The sequence below is a fragment of the Xiphophorus hellerii genome, chromosome 3 (genome assembly GCF_003331165.1).
Source record: "Xiphophorus hellerii strain 12219 chromosome 3, Xiphophorus_hellerii-4.1, whole genome shotgun sequence".
In the NCBI taxonomy this organism is placed as follows: Eukaryota; Metazoa; Chordata; class Actinopteri; order Cyprinodontiformes; family Poeciliidae; genus Xiphophorus; species Xiphophorus hellerii.
In genome coordinates this window covers 23186581-23207590 of record NC_045674.1, presented here as the reverse complement: position 1 = coordinate 23207590, position 21010 = coordinate 23186581, and the positions used below count along the sequence as shown (strand labels likewise).

The 21010-nt window shown below is 38.4% G+C and overlaps 2 protein-coding genes across 6 annotated transcripts in view; both read right to left on the bottom strand.

Annotated features, from left to right (window-relative positions):
• LOC116717152 (growth factor receptor-bound protein 10-like) overlaps positions 1-15362 on the bottom strand; it is a 71795-nt gene extending 56433 nt beyond the window's left edge. Inside the window, exons 1-2 of the mRNA XM_032558300.1 lie at positions 15116-15362; positions 543-652 (exon numbers count right to left, since the gene is read on the bottom strand). Coding sequence (XP_032414191.1) covers positions 543-593 — 51 coding nt within the window. The 5' untranslated portion in view covers positions 594-652; positions 15116-15362. The remainder of the gene's footprint in view (positions 1-542; positions 653-15115) is intronic.
• Positions 15363-19845: 4483 nt separating this feature from the next.
• cobl (cordon-bleu WH2 repeat protein) overlaps positions 19846-21010 on the bottom strand; it is a 49943-nt gene continuing 48778 nt past the window's right edge. For all 5 annotated transcript variants that reach the window (XM_032558828.1, XM_032558832.1, XM_032558831.1 and 2 more), the window contains one exon: positions 19846-20549. In XM_032558828.1, the coding sequence (XP_032414719.1) occupies positions 20466-20549 (84 nt within the window). In that variant the 3' untranslated portion in view covers positions 19846-20465. The remainder of the gene's footprint in view (positions 20550-21010) is intronic.

The following is a 21010-nucleotide window of genomic DNA, read 5'->3' as shown; positions in this document are numbered from 1 at the left end:
AGTTCTGCAATTTTGGAGAAGACTTTGGTGTAAGGTTCTTATGCTGCCCAGTTTATGTTCCACTATGTTATATAAGGTAGACTTAACAACAGCTCAGTGAGAGGATGGCTCAACTTAGGGGAATCAGATCTGCAGGTCAAAACCCAGCAGTCCACCTGCATCTGAAGGCTAAAACCCAGTCTTTTAAGGACAGCCAAGTAAAAGCTTCAGCATGGGTCTTCCCACGGCTTTAAGATGAAGCTGCATAAATGCACATGTTCCGTGGTTGAAGTTACTCACTACTGCATCGGTGTCTGCTGCTTGAGTGAGTGAAAGAAAAACATACACAATTCAGGTCTTTCCTGTGAATATTCTCTTGTTTAAGTTTTTGCAAGTTATCCTGTAAGGTAGGTTCTGGAACATTTAAAGTCTGGCTTTGCATATTAGCTGGAGTCATGTATAATTTGACCAAAATCACTCAGTAGTTCATCAAACAACCACCAACAGAACTGGTGAACTTATTCAAGAAGATTAGAACTAATACACAGGAAGTTGGTGTTTACCTGATAATTTGGATGATGCAGGAAATAATCCGGACATCCGGCCACAGCCATGGTTTCAGAGACCTCTCAACGATTTTTAAGGCTGGAGAACAGGGTGTACAAACCAGAACCTGAGTAGAAAGTTAATAAGAGAAAAATACATTAGTGAAAAGATATAAAAGTTGAAATGTGTTGCAAAGTGGTAAAGTCTGAAGAGAGAAAAAAAACAAAACAGAAAATCTAGTGGATGACTTAAAAGAAAAAGGCAACAAATTCCAAGTTTTGAGATAAAAAATCTGGTGCAAAACGAACATTAACTGAAACAGACTCAAACTGCTGTTACCAATGGGATAGTCGCTGTTTCAAGGTATACCAAGGTTAAAAAAAATGTCAAATTTTTCATAATCAGATTTCGGTTCAACATGAACAATTAAACCAATTTGCAGACATTTGACAATTTCTTACTATTGCTACAACAGCAAACAAAACCCAAATATGGTCGGCAGTTTCAGGACGCCAATGTCCCGGCCACCTTTGGTCAAAATAACCACAAATTCAACAGTGAGACTTTATTTGAACATATTAAAGTGGGTAGCCTACTAACCTCCAGGCACTGCTGCTGCTACTAAACAAGCACCTGTAAACACTCAACCAAAAATACCCTGCCGGCATATTTCCAGATCTGAAGTTAGACCCCGGGGAATATTTAGAGCCAAGCGGCCGGGGCTCATAACTGTGATGGGCTTTTATACAGCAGTTCATGACCCCAGGTCTGTATTTAAAAACATGAGCTGCTGTTTCAGAGGCAGCTAATATTATCTCATGTTTGCATTAGCGGTTGCTGCTGGGTTGCCCTTGTGGCCTTCCTGTGTTTATATTGAATGTGTGCATTTCTGCTTGTACGCAATGTCCTGCAAAGGATAAGTGTTAGCCTTGATTGCCTGCAAATTAATCGTAAATGAATGTGCATTTGCAACGTGTGAAAAACTGTAACTGTAAGCATAGTTGGGTTTACATTAAGAGGAGAGGATGCAATTCACCACATATAGATGTATCGCTGCTGGTGGAGTCTGTCCAGGAGGAAAATTACCTTGTGGGGTTTATCAGAACCCAGATTAGAAGTATAGTACTAGCTGCTCAATAATAAACGAGAAGGAGAAAACAGGAAGTAAAAAAAGTGAGAAAAAACACATACTTGTCATGATCAAAAATTGGAATCTCTCATTTTGTGTAACGGGCCAGCCACGCTGCAAACAGTAAGGCTAAAATAAGTGTCAGAAAGATATTGTATCCCCCACTGGTTGAAACTGAATTAAATCACAGTTCAATTGAAAAACTAGCAAATTATGTTTGAAATCTGTATCCATGCCAAGCCAAGAAAAAGGAAACATTATGTCAACTGGCAAAAATATGAGCAAAAATTCATCTTGGTGAAGTGCTATGAGACAGATAGCTTACTGTATGTGTTGCACACACAACCGCATGCTTTTCTGTTTCTCCAATCAAGCTGAGGGGTATGATTTTGCCAGACACCTAAGTATGACCTGTCTCCAAGTAACTTAAGCAAAGGACACCCAAGAGAAAATGAGTTGGACTCAACTGGCTCTGCTGGATGATGAAGAATTGAAGTTCATCAATTCGTCTTCTTCTGAAGAATTGATGAAGAATCAATTCTTGTGGACCTTTAAGTGGGCCTTTAACCATATTACAAAGTTATTGAAGTTATTTTCAAAAGCTTCTTCAAGCTTCTTTCAAACTTCAGTGTGCTTATAATGACTTTGTGTCCATTTCAAAGAAAAACAAGGCCAGTACTCCTTAAAGGACTGTATAATGCGAATGAGCATTCCATGTATGTGGCTTGAGAGGCTGGCATTTAAGGACAACTCATCATTTGCACATTATTTACAGAAAAACAACTTAAAACAAAAACTTAGCAAATCAATAGTAGCCCATGCCCTCCAAGCAAGCCCTCATTAAGCCACAAAAACTCTTGTCACCATCTATGGAGGGTAGAACTGTGCAACAGATGATCTTATCTGGAGTAAGAGGCAGGGACAGAAGGATGTTTAACAGATGCGTACCCTTAAAAATTGATACTTTTTAGCCCGTGAGAATTCCTGAAACATGGTAAAGAGCTTAAACATCCCATGTAACTGCAGGTGAATTTTCAAAGTTCTGATAAAAGCCTCAGCAACTCTCCTAGATGAATACACTGATCCAACATGCATGCACCTAGACTAGTGCAGCTGACATAATCAAAGCCATTCCTGTGCAGGGATTAGACTCTCTGAGGCCTTTGACTCAATAAATTCCACTTGAACAGTGCTCTGGGGTCTAAGCATCCATGGCCCTGACAACTCAATTACTGTCATAGAAGAACTTGAGAGACTTTGGGGGGGTGACTGTACTGAGCCGGGAAGTTACAGCATGAGGATTAATTAAAGTAATGTTTGCTGAACCTTGCGTAGGGGATCATGTTAGATGGGGGACTTCAAATGCAAAGGTGGACTTGAATTATATGTCCTGTGTAAAAATAAGACTGCCAAAGGTTACGTTTTTCTATGACTGACCAGATGTTTTAAAAACTATTTATTAGTACAAAAAGAACCTAATCTATTTCATGTGTAACACAGATCATTCTAACTTTTACTTTTTTTTCTATAGTTAGAAAGATTCAAAAGGGTAATTCAAACTGAAGAAATGTTATTATCATTCTTGTAACACAGCAGTTGGAAAAATATTTTCCAACTGTTGGAAAAAATTCAACAATTGTCTGTATTATTGTCAATAATAATGCAAAAGGGCTTGCTTTATCTGGCCATGTGCTGTGGAAGAAATACACTGTGTTTAAGGTTGAGTAGAATATTTAGTTTGTTTTTAGTTTCTACATTTGGACCTTCAATCTGCACTCTCAACACATGCTGTTGGTCTACAATTTTTGATTTTACCAGCTGCACCCCAGGTGAAACCTGCTGCCATTTTACAAAGTTAATTTTTTGCCATTGCTGCCCTTTTGTTGAAGCCTAGCTAATATGCTGATAAGAAAACTTGATATATTCATCCTCGGTAAAGATACCGTTTTTAAAAGCCTTTTGAACTCCACTATACACTGCCCATGTGTGGCGTTGTTACAAAATATTCAGCATGCAGAAACTTTATGTGGTATGAGGCATAGTCAAAATGCTTGTAAATAATGCTGTACCTACATGTTCAGCTGTGCTCAGGAATCTTATGTACAAATGCATCGTATAGATTACCTGTGTCAGACAATAATATATTTGGAATTTTAGTAAACCCTGCTCTGAATTCAGTCAGATTTACCTCAAGACTGTGGAACAACTGGCATCTTCATTTATTTATACCTCCACGAACAAGATTATGTGATATAGATTTTGTTTAGATTGTATTAACATGTATGTCTTTTTTATTCTTATTATCTGTTTACTACTGACCATTTTATGTCTGGAATAAACATTTGATGAAAACGATGATGACGATAATATTGTCATCCACAAAAATGGATTTTAGGTCATACAAATTATTTTATTAATTTAGCAAAAAGAATTACCTAATAATTTCAGTGTCTGTTGATCAAGTAAAAGAGACAGAATTGGCTGCTATTGTACATACTTAAGCGAGTCATGCGACCAGCTCTGTTCTGTGCTTAGAAATCTTACACTGACCTTGCAATCTTACAAAATTAGGAACCTAACACAATTAAACAAAACAAAAAAGAAACTAATCAGAACCAACTTTATTGCATGGCTTGTGCACAAAACAAAGATAATGACTTTGCTTTCATTTTTTAAATTATTTTTGTAGACGTGCAGTGTTTTTACAAAAGAAGAAGACAAGGTTGAGTTTACTCAAATATGCATTTGTGAAATTATTGAACATGTTACTGTATGTTACAAAAGCAAATTATAAAGTGGGCATTTCAGGAAGCACTCAAAAATGACTGAAAAAACTAAGTTCACTGAATGAATTCAGCCCCATTATGGTTCATATGGAAATGTGTTGTTCATGAGCTACAACGGCAATATTGTACAGCATTGCACTAGAGTTATAAAGTCATTAGGTGGTAAACGAATTATCTAATTGGGGGATTCCTCTGCTCAAGTTAATTTCATTTACTTGCAATGAATGGCAGCCTTTAGAAATCTAATACAGCATCCACTTATTGAGTCCCTGTTACAATGAAGTTCTAAGTTTTCTGTAAACTGCAGAATTTGACCTTGGTTCATGAGCACTGTTATCAACTAAGACAGCAAGGTGTTGTGTAACTGATCATTACAAAGAACCAGGGACACAAGATTAGGTAGTGTAGCAGTAAGTAACCCGGTATGTGCTTACATCTCAAGGATCCAGCTTTAACAATGCAAAGTGATAAAGCGGGAAGATCTGGTTGAAGAGATCTTCAACCAGAGAGGTTGAAGATCACATGAAGCCTAGGATATTAAGGCTAGAGAGCAAAATGCTAAAGAACTAAAGATTTATCTTTTCACAGAGGTGATGATCAGTTGCTTAGAGACTCACCAGACAAGAAAAACAGTACAAAAGGAAAACTGTGCAGAAAGTTTCCCGAGTTTGCAACCCATTAATTTAACATAGATCCCACAGACGCATCTAAAACACGATAAGTAAAAACGTTAAAATAGTTCTGCTGAAACACCAAAGTGATAAATAGATGCCCACTTGAGTATTACAGCTAAAAAAGTTCTAAGAGTTGATTTATCAACTCGGTACATTCTCATTACATTTCTCATTTGAAATATGCGGTTTCAAAAAGCAGGGAAAGTTTTTTTTTGTTTTGTTTTTTTATGAAAACAATGAATAATACACTCAACCATAATGGCCTCTATGGATACTCACAGCCACAGTCTCCAATGCTAAAGAGAAATTTTAATTTAAAATATATATTTCTCAAAGCTAAGCACAATAAACGTAACATGTTGTCTAACTTCATTTGGAATGGAGTTAGACAAACCCATGCAATAAAATTAATCTCTGGGTTCTAGAGTCAACAGAAGACTTAAATGGACACAGCAAAGGGTGAAATGGTTTAGCTCTCCTCAGTCATCTTTGGAGCTGTGGAGTAAACACAAGGTATGAACACAGCAAGCTCCAGCCTCATGATATGGCCTTCCAAGAACTGCAAACAGGATTCTTAACTTTGAGAAAGTTAAGAATGGCAGATTATTTGAATGTTTGTGAGGACTCCTAAGATACATACACACCTACACAGAAAGGGCATGAAAGCCTCCTTCTAGGCTTCCCTGGGGTCAAAAGGTGACATTTATTGCCCTAGGAAGTCAGGTGGTGTGCTGACTTTGTTTAAAGAGATTAAAGTAAGTGTTTTATTTCTCAAGCTAGGTAAGCTTCACATCTACATGGGGTTGTTTTCTATCTTACACCCAAAAGCTCTTGTGTGATGCTAACCCACGTCCGTAGATGGTCAATTTCCAACAACTCCAGTATGGTTCAGAATAACTTCCCAGTCACTCCCTAATAACTTTACACACACCGTTTGTAATTGAGAAATCTTCACGGCAAATCTGTCAAGAAAACGCAAGTGATGATGTAATTAGAAACTGTAGATGAAGAGAATAAGATAAACTGTCAAAACTTTATGATGGTACTGTGGTGTAGTTTAGAGGCTGTCGGTTTCAATTTATTTCAGAACATTCATGCCAAGTTAGTTCATTTCACAATTAGAAGGTGTCAAGTCCTCAAACAGAGTTTAAGGCGCAGTGATTGATTTTTTTCCCCCTTTGTTAAATTTATCCTAAGATAATGAGGCTCAAAGCACAAGTGTGATCTATGGAGTCCTGCTGCAGCCCTGGGGCCTCCCTAGAGACACAGTACAGCTGGAACAGGCTTGACGTCTCTCATCTCATAGTAGTAATGTTGAAGGCCTTGAAAGACACAGTGCTGCACCCAGGGGGCGGGGAGAAGGATCTGCCTAGAGCATGATCATGCAAACCAGACAGAATAAGAAATGTCTTCATCTGGCACTGATTGCTGACAGTTGCACTACTTGCAACAGAGAGGCCCACACTGATTAAGAGTGGGCTATTTTCATGTATCTTAATTAGGCAGATGGCTTTTTAGCTGGAGCAGCAGAGCACTAACGGCACTGCTGCTCCAACTTAATTAAAGTTTTAACAGCACTGATAACGATAGCAGCCTGTCCTACTATCTCAACAGACATGTTTCAGGTGAAGAAAGCTTAAACGCAGCCTGATGACTGGAAACAGCCACTTGTCGGCTCGACTTGTTGATCTTTTACCAGTTAGCGAACGTAACATACGTAGCACAGGATCTCCAGTTGAGCCACGTTCCCACGTATGTTTTGCACCCGTGCATTGACCTAAGAGGCTACATATGGTACACGTTTAATCCACAACTGCATAATTTATCTAACTGCTATGCAACCGTGGCATAGCTAGGCAGACGCTTTGTCTGCACCGATGATGATCAACTCACAGCAGCTGCTTTCTGATTAATTCTGCCAACCCCTTTATGACCAGTTTTGGGGATTTTTTTTTTTCAGGCCTTTAAATGTTAAATTACAGATAGTCAGGTGATTCTCAAATATGGGGTAAACAGAAAAGATAACTTGAGAAGTACACTTCAGAAGAAAAGTAATATACTCCTCCTAAAATAGTGCAACAATGTGAATTCTATAGCCTCCATCGCAAGGCAGACGACTATATGCCATGGGGGGATAGAAAACGAAACATATACTTGACAGAACATGACAGAACTTGTTCCACAAAATGCTCATTATTACTTCAGTTCCAGACACACATGGATACGTCAAGCCGTTTGACAGCCACTGAAGGTGTAAGCCAAAAAGTAAGGTGTTTAAAAGCGAACTTAGAGGCTATGAAAAGGATTATAAGGCCATTCGACAAGAAACCGTATGTGAAAGACAGAAAAGAGCCTGAAATCTGGTGCCAATGTCATACCAAAAATCAGTGAGTTTATGCGGTTAGAGAATGAAGTAGTTTATGTTTGCATTACGTTCTAATACATTTCACTATATGAAGAGAAAGTCAAATCATGTATGTAAAATAGTAAATCACTGAGAAAATTCCATATCAGCAGGCTGAAAATTTAGAAATAAAAATCTCTCTAGTGCATTTTCACATGTTTGAAGAGGGTTTATCAATAATTTATACCAATAAGAAGAGCTCATATGTCAATGTGTAATACAAAAGAGTTTCACTCGCACACATGTCCCAAGAGTGATCCTCTGATCCTTTAGCATTTAATGTCTTCTGTTTCACTGCTTTGATTTTCACTACCTTCACTCCAGGCTGGTGTTATTTCAAAGAACAGCTTTGGTACAGTGCACTCATTACATGTAAGAAATAAACACAATTTACAAGTAAACTTGTTGAAGTATATTGAAAAGCAATATAGGGGTTGTGCTAAAAATTCAAACATGAAAACAAAAACCGTCGGCCTGATAAGACTGATCAGAGGAGGATGACGCCCCCTCTCACTTACCACACCCACCAAACTAAGCTCCCACATGTTGGCTCCCATTGCAAAACACACCAGCTCTACCCCTCCCCTAAATATATTCACCCGACCATAGCCCAGGACCCTCACCACACCCCCAGTCTCACTCCTCCCCTCGTCTTGTACACTTTGGTCCACAACATAAACAGCGTGTTCACTGAAGAAGTGGAACAGCTCCAGTTCAGTGTGTGTAGCGGAGAAGGGAGTAAAATCGATGCACTAAGTGCAAACTAAACCCAGGAGGAGCTGGGAAGGGGCTCCAATTATTAGTAAACAAAAATAATTTAAAGAAGCATGTTTTAAACATGTTTATCGAGGGAGTCATGGGCAAAGAGATACATCCACTTGTCTACGACATGATCCTCCAGCCACTTTAGATTCCTACAACTCTTTTGCATAAGTACCTCCAAGTCTTATTGATTTTTTAAAAAAAAAGCTTTTTCAATGGCTCAGTGAGAGAACATTTCATTTAGCCCCTAAAAAATATAGGAGATTCATTTTTAAATTATGAGATTTACAAAACTGTCACCCGTTTCTTCAGCAATCCAGTTCTCTGTTATGGAAGGAGAGTTTAACAGAGCATCCTTGTGTTCTGTTTCAATCAGCAGATTAGACGGCAGTCACTCTTCACTGGATGTGCTTGTTGCACATGTTGATTAGTCATTAATTGGCAGCTTTCATTATTTGGGAGCAGCAGCGTAAAGTGGGGCTATAAGAGAGGGCCTGATGTCATGCCGGGGGAGGCTGAATAGCGCCACTCTGGGAGAAAAACCTTTTGGAAATGTGGACAGTGCCTAATTGGATGAGGATGTCATTCGGCCGCCTGGGAGAACCGCGAGTTATGCAATAGCACAGATGAATGGACGAGGCTTGGGAGAAGCAACGCTCGTAAAGTTGGCCGCCGTGTTGGTCTGTCTGGTGCTATAGTGACAACATGACTGCAACTAAATGATGTAGTATCTCCCCCCCCTCCAACGGCCAATGGTAAATAAGAGCTAATAAAGCCATAACTGCATCTGTGCAAGTGTCACGGCTACACCAACACAGACTATCAAACCCAAACAAAGTTGACCTTGTTTTACTTAAATGAAACATGCCTCCAATCTAGGTGTCCACTTAGAGGAAAGGGGGGAAGAGGATATATTTAAGTTACTCAGGAATGCAAACAAGTTTGGAAAAAAAACATATCAGCAAGGACTTGGTATAAGTCTAATTTAAATGTACTACTACTGTGTAGCTCATTAAACCTCAAGAGCCAGTTCCCTTGGAATAATTATTAAAAATGAAAAAAAAACCTCATAAACTCATTACTTAGACTGTACACTGTCAAATATGCAAAATGTAAAAACATACAAGAATGAAAGATTTTTTTTTCCAGTATCATTTGAACTTATGTTGACTGGCTTTACAAGTAGGACAGCTTGTCCAATAGGTGAACTCTCTGCTATGTAGAAAAATCCCAAAGTTAACTACTTTCTGTGCCACTCAGGTGGTCAAAAATACATTTAGAGGGAGCACAGAGATTAGAAAAGCTATTTATCAGGAAACTTGTTTTCTACGTATTGAGACAGATCATCCATTTTCAAGAGAGCAAGGCTTTCAGCACATAACAAGCTGAAAGTCAAAGTCAATGGAAGTTGTTCCATTTCATCCTATTGGCCCTATGTAGTGAACAATGTTGATATTGGAAATATTAGCAGGCTTCTCTAAAATATCAAAGTTAAGGTAGATAGATGATACCTTATAGTTCTTCAAGAGATTGAAATTGTCTAAAATATAAATTGGCAGGTCTAAGCTTTACAAAATATAGAGATCAACAATTAGGCACTAAGTTAGGATTGGTCCACCCTAAATTTAACAAAACAAATCTTTTATCAATAGTTTGATATGATTTCTCTTGGCATATTCCATAAGGGCTCTGATCAACAGAGAAAAAACATTGCTACACCAAGCAATGGGGTAAACAGATGAATAATTGGGTAAAAGTAAACTGATGAGGAGAGGTGTCGGGTTCAGCAGTATACATACATGAAGAATCATTTTGTCATCATGTTGCATCAACATTACATTACCTGTAGCCACCTGAGCCCATGGTACCTCAGGTGTTCAGTTACCCACCGAATAAACGCAACATTCTTAACTCTCACTCAGGCTCTCAGCCATATTTGGACCAGAACCAGACACTGAGAAACTTAATCCACTGTACTTAGACAAGTAAGTATTGCATCACTTTGGGTCAAAAGTGGAAAGTGGTGAGATCTGGTTTGCACAGGTCCATATTTACAGGGTGGAAGAAGAGGAGGGACTAGGGTACACCACAAGGTTTTTTATTCTGGCAAAGATTTAATCTGTTAGAAACAGACTATCACTAAATACGCTCATTTAATAGTTACACCAAGTTGCCAAACAAACACACACAAACAGAAACGGTCTTAGGCTGCAACACCTTGTGGAATATGAACATCTGCTAAATTAAGCCTGCTTATGCAACAGCGTCAATACTTAAACTTGAAAACATTTAAATAAAATAACACTTCCCAACATGCCCGGATTATTTTTGCCAACACTGACAGCCATGCAAAGCATTCTGGTACCTAAGGTGTCATTGCTTCACATTTAAATCCAGTCAGATCCAGTGACAAGAACTGTGCTGTGGATTGGGTTAATGGTGTCATGACATCAGTGAGGGAGTATTAACAGCGTATAAGCCCAGCCCAACCAGTGCTGAATGACCGCTGGCTGATGCAAGACCTGATGGAATGCTGCCTGCAGCATGACCAGAAGCTCATATGCCCCAAGTACAAGCTAAAAGGAGCTGCTAAACATTTGGATACTCAGGATTTTGTACACACTGTACAAGCAGAAGATGGCATCTGAGTCCAAAACCAAGGGTTTGACTGTCTGAAACGAAGGCAATCTGAGTAAAGGTTATTGTATAATTACTTGCAATTGCAGCACTCATCAGCCTTCTGGCAGCCAACAATCGTGCAAAGTTCCTGCCCCATCATGCCTTTGCTGAACATGGACTTGAAATAGCAGAATGGTGAAAGAAATCACAGCTCCATTGGTTGGTTGCCATGCGCACAGTGATATGACCACAAAACACAATTTCAGGAAAACAGAAAATAATTATCTCCAAGAGAAGACAACCACAGCAAATGTTTGACTCTGTGTAGTAGTTGACACACAATAAGCCTATTTCTACACATATCAAAAAATTATACTGAATATTTTATATCTGTGCTGACTGCAGTTGGCCTACACTTATTTAACTTTAGAATCCCAGCCTGTAAAATTTAGACTATTTGCAAAAAGGCAAAATAGTATAAGTAGTTTAGTTTTCAATAGTGAAGAATAGGAAACCATGAGAATAACCTAATGGCTAAAGGCAAGCACTTCATGCCAAGCAGTCAACACTCTGAAGTAGCTGTAGCGGAGTCAAGGTGTGAAGGCCGTCCATCACTGCTTACGATGCTTATTAAGATGCTTTCGTTACTTTAACCCTCTGATGCATGAATTATGATCCTTTGTGTCAGAATTTTTTTTCCATTTTTTAAAATTCTTTTCTTAAGGCATAAAAAAGGTAGGAACATTTTTTTGTAAAAATAATTTTTTTTTATTTTTTATTTTTATGTGATCAATTGTAATTTTGTCCCAATTACAAAGTTGTTATTTGAAAAATACATCAGTAGTATTGTTCCTTAGGGGTTATCTGATGTCACAATATTTTTTTTACTTGCATGAGTCGTCTACAGTAGAAGGAGGGACCGGGTCGGTTCTCATGCTTTTTTGTCTGTCGGCCATATTGTATTTAACAAAAATAATTTCTTGCATTTGCAGCTGATGGCCAGTAGTTGATGGTATGTTTTATGATGCATTAGTGTCCACTTCAGTGGTCTGTGTGCATTTATAACATAAAAATCCACAGGAAGCACAAGAAAATGGCTTTTAGACAGCTGTCCACTGTAGCGACCACTATGCATGAAAGGGTTAAAATTGAGGTTTTCAAAAAGTTGCATAAATCATTGTAGTTAGTCATTGTCAGATCCATCCAGGACACAATACCAGTCCATCAGAGGGCATAACCTATTAATAAAAAAAAGCTACTCATTTCTTAATCTATCAAAATTTGGTTAAAATGATTCTGAATGTTGGTTATTCTTTCATGTCTTGCATGCTAAGGTTTTCAAACATATTTCCCAAACTTCAGTGGACTGAGTAGGTAAATAAACAATGAATGTTTTCAGTTACTAACATGTACCCTGAGTAATTGCTATGGGGCAAAAAGCATAAATAAAATAACCACAAAACTTTTCAAGCTCTAGCTCGAATTTTAAATCAGTACTTTTCTAACATCTAGGCGTGATAAGCACACAAGTAAACAAGAAAAGAAAAAACTATTGAAAACTGGACTCGGGTTTATTTATTCTTTCAGGAATGTGTAAAATAATAAAACAGATTATATGAGCTGTACAAGATTTAGTGTTAGTTTTCATCAGTGGTCCTTGTGGCAGGTAAAACCTTAAGAATGTGGTGCTTTGGACATATAAGACAGAGTGAGCTTAGAGCTTAAAACAAGGCACAAGCAGGAGATTGATCTATAAGGTATTCACAAGCGATGTTACAAATAGTAAAACATTAATTATGGGATTTTTCCTCCTTAAGTAACTTTACTCATATTAATGATTTGAATTTATTAACTTTTTACATGTATTTAAATCTACCAACTATGTAGTGTTGCATTACACACATTAATGCAACACTACATAGTACACTATAGCGTACTACTGCTATGCTGTCTTGGTAGTGTGTGTGCTTTGGGGTGTTTGGGGAGGGGTATTTTGTTGCTATTACCGGTTTCTGCTACTAGGCGTCCCCACATCCTACACAGTAAACTATCTTTCATCTTTCCCTTCCCTCTTCTGGTTTCAGTTGTTACTGGACTGTAATTTGGACCAGTGACTGCATCAATGCTGTCATGAGATTTGCAGCAATATGCTTTTAGAACAGACCAAATAAAAGGGAAGTGTGCAAGTTGAAGCTTGATATGGAAATGCCATTTCAGCCGTATGTGTTAACATACAGCATCAAGTAATGTTTCCAAATGTTTTTATGTACCTCAGAAAAAAACATGTTTTGCAATTTGAACATTATTTGTTGTGGTATGTCACAAAAAATAAAAGAAAAGCAGTTTGCTATCAATTAGTGATGTTTGATTGGTTGAAGGATGAGCTCACTTATCTGTAACATTTTACCCATATGTTGAAATTTCCACATTTAATTAGCAAAATGCTATAGGAGGAAAAATCAAGAGTATCTTATAATCTTTAATGATGAATTCCAATATGACTGCCTTGAAATGAAATAGTAATAGGTAACACTGATACTACATAAGCTCTTTTTATATATATTGCCACACTGCGATCCCTAGGTCACAAAAAAAAGGCCCTTTTGAAATCGTCCTTATAAAACTTCCAGTCATGGTCAGAAATGCAATATCAGTGTGTGCAGTTGCATAGATCCAAAGGACTGTCTGGATATATTTTGTAGGAAAATATATTTCAATTGTCAGGCCTTCATGCTCTGCATATCAGTAATATATCTCGTCAGTTGGATGGAGTCTAAACTGGCCTCATTCCCCACAGCTGATATATATTTTCAGTATATCAGTATATGTGAGGATGATAAATCTCACAAAGAGTCATAAAACAAAGAAAAGTGTTGCAGTTAGTCTCTTGATATTGTGCATCCTTGTTTCAGTTTTCACCAAACAGAGCAAATATTCAGGAGTTTTCAGAAATGTTAGATCCAAAGTTTCTTTAATTTTCTTGTGTTTGGTTGTTTTGTCTGTGCGGGCGTGTGCGTGTGCACGTGTGTGTGTGTGTGTGTGTGAGAGAGAAGGGGACAAGATGAGAGGTTAAACGGGGGTTAAATGGAAATTTTACATAGTTGTACCTATGGTGATAGGTAGGAGATAACATTTTGAAAAGGCAAATAAGATCTCCCATAATGCATTCTGAAAAGGAGTCAACTGCATAAATTTGCAGATGGGTAACATACTATCTTAAAAAGGGACATGTAAGACTTGAAGAAATAATTAAAATTAAAATTCACCCCAGATTACACAATCTGGTCAGATTTAATGGAGTTGCTTCAACAACCCGCCAGCTGCAAGATCTGCAGGGGGAAAAATGGGGGGGGGGGGGAATCAAACAAAAAATGTCCACGAACCCAAGACTATAAATCTCCTGGAGATAAGAAATATCTCCAAAATGCAGCTACTTCAAGAGATCCTTACACAGTTCGGATCGGACCGCCTGGACCCATCCCAGGGACCTCATCCCCGGAGTCGACTTTGGGAACCACTGCAGTGAAACCACTGGAGTGTCTCTGGGAAAACGCCTCTTTCTCCCCCCTCCCAAAGCCTAAAGAAAATGCTACCCAAAAGAAAACAGCGATAAGGCGAGAATAGTGAAACTCCTTCAGAACTGAGGTGTTGGGCCGGGGAGCGTCGCGGGGTGGGGTGGGGTGGGGTGGGGTGAGGTGGGGGTGCTGGTGCTGGTGCAGAGTGGCTATCCACAGAATCCCGCTGGATGGATCACTGTTTTCTGAACTGTAAACAAAGATCAAAACCCTGCTCCCACTGGAACACCGGGATCAGAGTCGGAAGGTGTTTGGAAAGCGCGCATGAGACTCGGCAGTTCATCGGCATGTTTCGAGACACCGGAACAGGCTGAAGTGTCTCCAGTGGAAGATTCCCACTGGTGGGACTGCAACAGTCCACTCCGGTGAATTAACTTGGTTAAAAGTTCAATGACCGCTTGTTGGCTGATGTCAGAGAGAGGGAGCGGGCTCTCTCACTGAGCGGTTACGCAAAGTGCGCACATGAGTTCCCAAACAGCATGTGTCATCATATCGGCACATTAAACTTTTCCTCAGTGTACTAAGGCACCACTTTCGTTTTTGTCCTGCATCCACTTACACACACACACACACACACACCCACACACACACACACGCCAACCAGTACGATAATACATGTTTATCCGGCGGCGTGCGCTCACCTTCAAGCCAGATCAGATCAGGATGGCTCCGATCCTCGTGGGACATAAACGTCCAGGCAGGGTGAAGATGAAGGGGACAATCTACGGAGCTCGATCAGGCCACGTTGGTCAACATACCCAGACTGGACAGATAGACAGAAGCAGCGGGAGGAGGAGGAGAGGAAGAGGAGGAGGAAAAGGAGGTAGGAGGAGGAAGGAGAGAAAACAGTGGTAGCAAAGACTGGGGGCAGCTCATCTCCTGCAGCTGAGGGAGGAGGACACACGCACGTACACACGCACCCAAACATACAGGAGCGCAAACAAGCTCCTCCCACTTATGCATAGGCCGCTCCCACATGAAAATGGTTCAATAATGAGGCGGTTGGGTCTTGCAAGGAGAAGAGTGCTTCCCTGTCTCTGCTAAAGGAAAGTGTCCACTTTTCAGCCTGATACGGACACCTCCGTCTTTCAGGTTTGATAAGAAGGATGATGTCGTCCGGGCAATATGCAGAGTCAGACTTCTGCCACACACAGTGCTTTACATTTCTTCGTTCGCGTGTTTGTTTACCGCAAACAAGACTTGAACATACAGTATGTTTTTCAACAAAGGCCTTATTTCTTTCCTCTCTTCTGTAGAGACCATGTTTGTGAAGTGCATAACAGAACTTACTCGAGTTGTGCATCTCTGCAGCTTCTTATGTTATGATTATGACTTTTCCTTTCAGAAATATGTTAGAGATGTTTAAAAATGAATAAAAATAACTTGCAACATTTTACATTTATTTTACAATAAGAACTTTTGTTGGTCTTTCATATTGCATCCCACATAATAAGTTTGTGATTCATAAAGTAAAATGTGAAAAGGTTTAAAGACTTGAATACTTTTGAAAGGAGGTGTACATAAAACCTAAATTCCTTATGAAGATACCCTTTATGTCATCTCTTATTTGTTAACATTATGCTGTGATGAAGCAAGGAAATCATGTTTTAAGCAAATATTTCCATCATGGGCTCATATGAATGGAAAACTGGCTGTTGTTGCATGGAGGTTTTTAAAAAGTCCTTACAAGCTGGTGTTATTTATTCATCATAAGGTTTGTCATTTTTGCATGACAAACAGGCCCGACTAACTTATATATTAAAAACAGTCCAATTCTTACCCATTAGTCCAATCCTAGTGACACAGATTCGGTAGCATACAGTCCAATTCAGTTGTGATTATAGTACAGTCCGATACATTCTGATTATGTCATACAAATTATATTATCCAGCTGGGTTACATCGATTATATTGTCTAGCTGGGTCAATTGCACCGAGTCACTGTATTTGTACCAATCCCTCTGAACATACTGACCATGTGCAGCTATTTCTGAAAATCATCAAGCTGGAAAACGTTAGGTTTCTGTTTCTGTAGGAACCTAATGTGTCTCATTCGAACTAAAACTAAAAAATAAATAAATCAGCTGAATCTGTTAAAGATGGAACTTTCATTCTTTTGCTTCATTCTTGTTTTTTACTCAGCACAACTTAAAAATCACCCTTGTCCCAAGTGGGGTCAGGAGGGGTGCTGGCGCCTATCTCCAGCAAACGTTTCAGGCGAGAGGTGGGGTACACCCGGACAGGTCGCCAGTCTGTCACAGGGCAACACAGAGACAGACATGACAAACACCCATGCACACACACACCTACGGAGAATTTAGAGAGACCAGTTTACCTGACAGTCATGGTTTTGGACTGTGGTAGGAAGCCGGAATACCAGGAGAGAACTTAAGATAACAATAAGATGTTTTCTAGATTTGGAAAAGCTACAATTTCGCCATTTATTGTTTCTTCTCTCCCACTAATCTGTGCTTTTTTTTTAGATTGCCTTGTGTCACTCTTAAAACAGTGGACGTACATAAGGTAAAAACTGCAATTAAAGTACCATGTTGTTTATCTTTTGTATTATTTGCAAATGAGTGATTATTTATGACTAGATTATAAATGATCTTACATAGACTTTAAGCACTGGAGAAGAGCGGAGGGTCTGATAGTCCAGAAGCTCAGGGCGAGGGACAACACTCCAGTTTTTATGAAAGTCTTGTTATGATGAGCACAATCTGCAATAAAAACACTTTTTGCCACAAGGTGTGTAAATTGCACAACAGGGGGTCAAATCTCATTACACTAGTTCACCTTCACAACTGTTTTCTTTGTATACCTGCGAGCATTGCTGCGTTGCACAAGACCGTGGAGTATTTATCGTACAATTTGAGATCAACATCAGCGCTGCTCAACCGGCTTGTTTTTGTGATAAAGTTCATAAGCCACTTTTAAATACATGGAGCAAACTCCACACAGGGAAACCTTACTCAATTAAACAGAATGGAAATTTATCTCTGAAGAGAAGCAAAACTTAACATTTTGTCACATTCAACCCACAAAATTACTGTATTTTATTCTGACTTTATGTGATCAGCCAACACAAAGTGGTTAAAACAAGCCACTCATGCCTTAGCAAAACTGGGAGTATAATACTAAAAGGCAGTTGCATGCAAATGCCTGCAACACCTTTTAGTTTTTTTTTTTTAAAGTAAAAAAATATATCAAACATGTGGATATTTTTGTTGATCTATTGCAAAAAAAATTTTAATAAGATACACTAAAGCTGGCATGATGATACATACTGTTGAAAAGTTTAAAGGGCTTTGCAAAAGATGGATGGATGGATTCTGAAGACTTCTACCGCAGGCTGAGAGAACATCAGGAATAACAGTGTTGGCTTCATTTTTTTTGCTTGATAGAATATTTCAGATTTGAAATCTGAGTGAACAAGTACACAGCGGTAAGCAGTCAGGATCAAAACAAGAAGGTTCCTGCTGTACACACAGACTGTAGGGACTTGGTGCAGTTCAGTGTAGTTGAATTCAGATGTTTACAGATTCTGTATAAAAAGACTAAATAGTTCTTTTATCCTTGCTGTCCAACATTAAATGAGACCAAAGTTGCCCTATTTATGGGTGGTCAGAATTAAATGATTTGTCATAAATGCTAAAATAACTTAAGGAAAATGTTTTAATTACTTCTTATAAATATTTGTAATAACGCTGGTAGCATTGCATTTCTCAAAACGTCATTCTGTGACTAATTTGGCAGTGTGCTGTAGGTCATTGTTCATTTGGAAGACTTATTTGTGCCTAAGCTTTCACTTCATGACTGACGTCAAAAAGTTGTTTCAATATTTGCAGTGCACCAGTCAGTTCTGAAGCAAACATAATGCTGCCACCCCAATACTTCAGATTTGGGAAGTTTGCAAATTTCAGTAAAAGATTCTCTCAAGCTGTGTCAAAAAAGGTCTTTTCTGGAAAAAAAAAAAACATAAAGAAACCCAGTGTACTGTATGTAAAATTCAGATGTGGTATCACAACTTAGTGAAATGCTTAGTAAAATTAGAATCAGCCTGGCCTACCTTTATAATTAATTACAGACATACCTGAAAAGACATTATAAATAACATTGTAAGCAAACACCATTGTTAAAACTTATTCATCTTTTGTGGAATCTGAAAACAGAATCTGAACTGTGTATTTCATTCTGCAACTAATGGGCATATTTTGTGTCCCTTATTTGCATCGGGGGTGAAACGGAGAGCGAAACAGTGACTAACATTTCAGGAATCAGGAAGTTCACGGTCCTTTCTTTAAAAGTAATTCTGTATGACCACACAATGATGAGTCAGGACCATGAGCTGCTGCTCGGAATAGCAGCTCATCTGTGGTGTGCCTGAGAAGTTATATTTCATAAGAACAGCAGGATGACCACAGCCTTTAGACGACCTCAATGCTGAAAAAGGCTCCAACACATAAATACACTAAATGCACTTCATGCTCTAAATTGTACAGCTTTATACAATTGAAAACCGTTCACAAAGCACTCTTCTTTTTCTTGATTAAAAAATTATTTATTGAATCAAAAATGTAGGTAAACAAAAATAACTGTGCAACTCCCAACAAGAAAAAAGATAATAGCTTATAAAAGACTCAATCTATTAGCATTATAAATCAAATCTATGAAATTATCTTAAATTTTCACAAAAAAGAAGAAAATACACAATTGTGTATTAGGCTAAAGTCTGTATATTATACAATCTAAATAGTATTGAAACTGTAGTTGAACAAATCGCTATAAAACTGTCAGCTGAACTCCGTCAAAATTACCTTTAAATATACAGCAGCAATTAACTGTACCTGAATCTATCTTCATTCTAAAGGCAATTAGGTATGAATCTACTTCTCCAACAGCTGTGCAATGACATTTACTGGGTTCATTACAAATCCTGGATTCCCCATAATATCACTAGTATGGGTGCAGAAAAAAAAAACCCCAATAAAGCTTAAATTGAGGCAAAATATAAGTTTACCTGCAGCTTTACTTAATGATCTAGGTGAATAGATGAATCATTAATAGTGGCCTTGTAAATATAACACAAAACAGTTCTTTGAAACTGTTCAAAACAACAAAAAGAAGTCTTGAGAAAGCCTGAAAGCAGCTTCAAAATGAACAAAATAAATTTCCAGGCACGAGCGAGTTATCTTTAGTGAACTCCACCTCTGATCCTAAAATTGTGGTTGGTGGCAACAAGGACCGGATAACATAAAAAAAATATATATATATAAGCAAGCATTGCTTGTCATTGTTTCCTTCATGTGCTTGAAATAATCTTAAAATGCAAAAAATATTAAATACTCCAAATCTGGAAACATCAGACACCGTTATTGCACTCATTCTACAATTTACGAAGCAGACATCAGACACATAACACTGATTCAGCAGCGGTGTAAGGCATCCATAGCTTACAGCGGTACAGGTCAACAAAATGAACAAAAAACAGTAAAAGTAAAAGTCTGGTGTACCATTGCTTTCATTGGCACATTTTGCACAATGTTCTATAAGAATAGATTTTAGTACAAATGGCAAGATATAATCAGAAACATCATGGTATAACACTGGATACAACCATTTTCCAAAGCATCTTATGAGGTTGATCCATCTCATGTCGTGGGTGTCATATTAACTGCAAACATTTTACATTTGACACCTTTCTCAGACTGTTGCAAATGCTACAAACAGGCAAATATTTTTCTCAATAATATCCCCTCTATTCAGTTCCTCTAAAACTGCATTGATGTAAGCATAAGGCATCAGATGCTCTATATGTAGTCAAAGTAGACAGCTTAAATATGAAATCCATTTATTTAGCTATTGTAGTGCAAAACCCTTCTCTACAATGTCCAGTGACTCAGTCCAGGCATGTCTTACAAATAATTTGAATGTTAAAAAATAATCACATTCCAGCTCGAGTCCTTGTTGCTGTGATTTGGAAGTCACCAGCTCAATGTTGAAGGATCGTTGATGAGGTTTTATGAATAGTTCCCAGCCTGCCATTCACTTGGACAGTCTTTCTGGGGGTAGATACCTATTTGAGGGAAAAATAACATGTCACTTTTGCATCACTATACTATGAGGAATAATGGATTAGTGCCTAACAGTGCACTGGCCCTCAACAGTATTCATATCTCTTTAGTCATGTGCAAGATGGTGCCCCAGACAGAAAAGACCAAAACTGAACTTACTTTGTGTATATATACTGCTACATGTGGCTAAAGCAAAACTGCACATCACTGAAAATCATCTACACTGAGAAACACTGAATGTTGTATCAAGTAAAATCCTAATGAATGTTCTAGAAAATACTTTTTACATTAAAGCACAAAACAGACTATCAATAGTTCTGTGCTACATTTTGAAATCCATCCCCAGGGTTCATTAATGTTGGCTGTGAGATCAAACCATCTGAAATCAGACCAAAAGTTGTGGGATGAAAGAGGACACTTTCAGCTCAACATGTTTCTTTCTGCTGCTGTTCCAAGGTTTCTT